The sequence below is a fragment of the Taurulus bubalis genome, assembly GCF_910589615.1.
Source record: "Taurulus bubalis genome assembly, chromosome: 14".
Classification (NCBI taxonomy): Eukaryota; Metazoa; Chordata; class Actinopteri; order Perciformes; family Cottidae; genus Taurulus; species Taurulus bubalis.
Genome location: NC_136602.1, coordinates 3,438,848 through 3,443,847, shown reverse-complemented (window position 1 = coordinate 3,443,847; position 5,000 = coordinate 3,438,848). Strand labels below are relative to the sequence as shown.

General features: G+C 40.2%; 2 protein-coding genes across 2 annotated transcripts in view; one reads left to right on the top strand and one right to left on the bottom strand.

Annotated features, from left to right (window-relative positions):
* The window catches only part of runx2a (RUNX family transcription factor 2a), a gene marked incomplete at both ends in the record, with an annotated part of 3,618 nt that extends 560 nt beyond the window's left edge, over positions 1-3,058 (top strand). The window contains 5 exons of the mRNA XM_079229432.1: positions 550-752; positions 882-1,041; positions 1,761-1,865; positions 1,950-2,015; positions 2,718-3,058. Coding sequence (XP_079085558.1) covers positions 550-752; positions 882-1,041; positions 1,761-1,865; positions 1,950-2,015; positions 2,718-3,058 — 875 coding nt within the window. The remainder of the gene's footprint in view (positions 1-549; positions 753-881; positions 1,042-1,760; positions 1,866-1,949; positions 2,016-2,717) is intronic.
* Positions 3,059-3,601: 543 nt separating this feature from the next.
* Positions 3,602-5,000, bottom strand: part of LOC306746688 (follistatin-related protein 1-like) — a 5,944-nt gene continuing 4,545 nt past the window's right edge. The window contains exons 8-10 of the mRNA XM_079229640.1: positions 4,193-4,305; positions 3,969-4,079; positions 3,602-3,793 (exon numbers count right to left, since the gene is read on the bottom strand). Coding sequence (XP_079085766.1) covers positions 3,678-3,793; positions 3,969-4,079; positions 4,193-4,305 — 340 coding nt within the window. The 3' untranslated portion in view covers positions 3,602-3,677. The remainder of the gene's footprint in view (positions 3,794-3,968; positions 4,080-4,192; positions 4,306-5,000) is intronic.

Below are 5,000 nucleotides of genomic sequence, written 5' to 3'. Positions count from 1 at the left end.
AGCATCACATTTGCTTCATATTTCCTAAAAAAACATTGGATATAGCAGCTAAAATCAGTGGTGAACAAGGGAAATCATCTTTTTATATACAAAACACAGCAAACAATACTTCGCTGCAGACATGCAGTCTATGGCTAAAAATAAATACATAATAAAAGCTTTATTGACCACAACTCGTCCTGCAGCATTTGCTCTACACATCAGTGAGTGATTAATTAAATAGTTGATTCTTAACGCTAATAAAACTTAGTGTATTTGACTGAACCTATAAGGTGACCTTGGGAGCCGGTACAGAATATATTGGCTCATATACATATATACATATATAAGATAAGATAAGACAATCCTTTATTAGTCCCGCAGTGGGGAAACTACAGGGTTACAGCAGCATTGCGCACAAGTGAATAAAATATACAAATCAAGTAATATAAAAAACAGCAAAGAAGAACATTAAATATACAGACTGAATAAATAAAAAAAAGCATATAAAAGTACTTTATATATATGTAAATGATGATGGAGGATTGAGTCTCTGTTGCTCGTTCTCAGATCCGGTGGTGAAGCGTCCGCCGTCGCCGTCGCCGTCGCCGTCGCCCTCCAGCCGGCCTCTGGGCGACCAGGAGGCGAGGCCCCGCCCCCAGCGCAGCACAGCGCCACCCAGAGGCCTGGTCCAGACCGACAGCCCAAACTTCCTCTGCAGCAGCCTGCCGCAGCACTGGAGGTGCAACAAGACGCTGCCGAGAGCCTTCACTGTGAGGAGTCACCTGTCTGTCTGTCTAAAGTCCAAGGTCATCAGAGGTCATGTGGACGCTGTGCCCTGCAGGGGTTTATCATTTCCTCTGACTAAAGGTCGTGACCCCGCCCCTCTCTCCATCCTCCAGGTGGTGGCGCTGTGCAACGACGTCCCGGACGGCGTGCTCGTCACGGTGATGGCCGGCAACGACGACAACTGCAGCGCCGAGCTGCGCAACGCCACGGCAACGATGAAGCAAGGCCACGCCCACTTCAATGACCTGCGCTTCATCGGCCGCAGCGGCAGAGGTAGAGGGCGGATAAACTCTGTACTGAGGAAATAGTTACAGCAATAAAAAGAAACACGCACTAACTAACGCTTCAAAGTGGTTCAACACGTTTGAGTTCCACCTTTTGTCATTTAAAAGGAGACGACTCTGCAGTTTGCCTTTGAACTCACACAATAACCTTAAAGTTAGAAGAACGAGGACTGTATATATCTTGCATTTCATATCCACTGTTTATACTCTTGTTATACTACTCATATTGTAGTTTTTATTAATTATGTATCTTTTATTTATACTGTTATTTGACTTTTATTCAAAGTCAAAGTCAATGTAATGTCAATTATTTCACATACAAACATACAGAAGATTTAAAAATACGTTTCTCGTCCAACATATAGTGAATTCAGATAATAATAATAATAATAAAGTGTAAATAGGTCAAAAAGAACATTTAGACAACATATATATTAATAAAACTATCAGTCTGTATTATACTTGTATTTTACTGCTACTTTTTGCACTTAGATGCTAAAACTGCATTTTGTTGTATACTTGTACTCTGATCTGATAAACAGACAGAAGACATGAATACTATTCAATCAGTGGTCAATCATGGACCAGTCAAGTTTGTTTATATGAACCAAAATACAAAGTTTGTCCCAAAAAATCCACTAGATCTGAGACGAAAACTAAGTAACTATACTTTGTTGTTAACTTCAATTACTTTTTTTCTTTTTCCAGGCAAGAGCTTCACTCTCTCCATCAACGTGCTGACGTCGCCGCCTCAGGTCGCCACCGTGCAGCGAGCCATCAAGGTCACTGTGGACGGACAGCGGCAGCCGAGACGTCAGTGGGAGCGACACGGTGGTTTCATCCCAGAGCTTTCAGTCACAATCACTCACTTCCTCTCTTCCTCTGCTCGTCTCCCAGGACAGAGGCAGAAGGACGGGAAGTCTGCAGTGTTCCGGTTGCAGAGCAGCAGCGCTTCATCATCAGGTTTGTTGTTTAAAACTGTAAATATCTAAAAGTGAAACCCGCTGTATCAACCTATGTTACAGGTGTATCTTGCGACATGTATTATCTACACCAGTGGTTCTCAAATGGAGGTAAGTATGAAGGGACTCCAGGTGGTACGAATCCATCCATTCAAAACTCCTTTAAAAATAGCTATTTTAACAAATATTCAAGAACATATAAGTGTAAGTTCATGAATATATTTGTATATATTCAGACACTGATGGCACAGCGCTGTGTATTACATCCTTTTTTCAACAAAAAAAACTATGATGAAACTGTATGATGATTCATGATGTAAAACGTCCAAACCAATAATAATGCCACAATATAATTTGTTTTAAAAAAAGAAAAAGTAATGTAAAAACAAATCAAACAAATCAACAAGGTGATTAATAAATATAGTTTAGTAGAGTAAAATGTACAATATTTCCAAATAAAATAGTATTAAGCTAACATTTCAAATACCTTATTAAGTACCTCACATATTACAGTACAGGACAAGAGAGACATTAGACATTGATAATAGTAACAATTTAAAGACAATAATAATAAAAATGTCAACACTTTTGAGCTTTTTTTCCAGAGCTTTCAGCCACATCTCACGTCTTCTTTGGTGTAGTTGAGTTCTGGTCGTGACAGAAGTTTAATACTGTTGTTGTTGTTGTTGTTGTCTCCCTCCAGACTGCAGATCATTCCCCTCCTCTCGGTGGACCAGTGAGCCGTCGTTCCTGGGCCAGGTGACCTCGCTGGCTTCCTCCTTCACTCCAACTCCCAGAATGCACCACCTGCCTGCCCTCTCCTACTCCTCCCAGCCCTCGGCGTACAGCTCCTTCCTGTCCTCTCCTCCTCCCCCTCCGCTGAGCCACAGTGGTCCGTTCCAGCCGCCCAGCTTCTACTACGGACCGAACCAAGCGCTCCAAACCGCGGGGGACGAGCGCAACGTCGTCGCAACTCTGGCCAATTACATCGATGGGGCGTGTTTCTCGATTAGAGGGGAGGAGCCTGTCTGGAGGCCTTATTGATTATTAATGGCTGTTTATACATCATCTTTAAATTAAACATGTGTGAATTTTGTGAGAAAAAACTTTAGTTTGCTGTGATTTTGATGTTCTTTTTTATTGCATTGTTACGGAAATATGTGCAATGATTATTGTGCAATGATTATTTAATAATTTGCATATGTTAAAACAATAAATTAACCTTGAGATGTAGTGGAGTGAAAAAAATGAAGTTGCATGAAATGGAAATACCCAACTAAAGTACAAAAGTACAAGTAATCTGTATATAAGTGCAGTACTAGTACATGTTCTTAATACTCCACCACTTGAAAATAAAAGAAACATTGTTCTTTTTAAACAATATAACTTGTGTATCTTTATATTACTCCGATGCTTAAACTCGCGTAAGAAAGATAAGCCATTACAATAAATGTTTAGTTAGCTTTATTTATTTATTTATTTGCCGATTCTTCTTCGTGGTGCATTCAAGGACACTGTTTTTATTCTGCTCAAACATAATAAAAGCCTTCACGTCGAATTGTGTTGCAGCATATTCAATATCTGCTGTTTGCAAAAATAAATAAAGTGTGTATTTATAAAGTCATTTTATTACAGTTTAAGGAGCCTCATGGATTCCAGCGGTTCAGTGTTGACTCTCCTCCTGCAACGCGTTGAGTTCAGCCACTCGGCTGCTCCACTCCTCTTCCGTCATTTCTTCTTCTGCTCCTTCCTTCACGTCGTCCTCCACCTGATGCTCACCTGGAAGACAGAGCATCACGTCGCACAAAGATTAAAACACACACCAGCTGATGGAAAAGAAAAAGCCTATAAACCACAAATATCCTATCCAAACCGGCTTATATTGTGCACTCGGCGGTGTGTGTGTGTGTGTGTGTGTGTGTGTGTGTGTGTGTGTGTGTGTGTCCGTCCTCACCATTGCAGGTCAGAGCGGTGCAGACCCAGTTTCCACAAGCACACACACACTTGTTGCACTCCATCCGAGTTTCAGCTCCGTCCTCCAGCACCTCGTCCTCCAGAGCGCACTCTTCACACACAGAACACAACGATTACACAATCTCACACGCTTGTGTTCAGTCTTTATTGATAATCGTCTGATTATTGGCATTTTCTGTTTGTGAATTCTTCCTGCGTGTTTACTTCTCTCGTGTGGACGGTAGCTGGCGGTCAGACAGTTGGTGAACTCCGTCACGCTCAGCTTCCAGTCGGCGTTTTCATCCGACAGCTCAATCAAAGCGTCAACACACAGAGACCTGAGACAGAGGGAGCGACGTTAACATTAAATATTGATTCAAATGTTCTGTTTTAGAGAAAATCATATTTAAAACACATCAAACTTGCTGTTAAGTGACTATATTCATTTTTGAAGCCATAGTTTCAGCACCAGAAGAAACTCTTTTCCTGCAGTGAGAGCAACAACACCACAGCGTCCTGCACTCTAAAGTTAAAAGTACATCATAAATAAGTATATAAATAAGTATATAAGTATATAAGTACATAAGTATGACCTGGGGAACGTATTTAAGGAACCAAAAGTAAAAGTCCTCATGCAACCTGGCTCATTTCAGAGCCCTCAAGGTCCAGAAAGATGATTTATATTTGTTTTATTGAATGCACTATCTATTTTATTTAATTAATGTTCTTATATACAATGATTACCTCACAAAACTCCAACCTGAGCAGATATTTTCATTTGGTTATTTATGTATTTAGCTTTGACAATTAATATTGTTTAATACGTTGTGTTTTGGATACAAAATCAAAGTAATAACGAGTAAGTATTGCAATCACATGAATGTATCTGGGTGAAAAGTACAATATTTCCCTCTGACATGTAGTAAAGTAGTGTAAAGTTTTATGAAATGAAGTAAACTGATGTAAAGTACTGCACAAGTACCTCAAGTTGTATTTCAGTACAGTACTTTTTGTAGAAAAGGGAAATTATGTT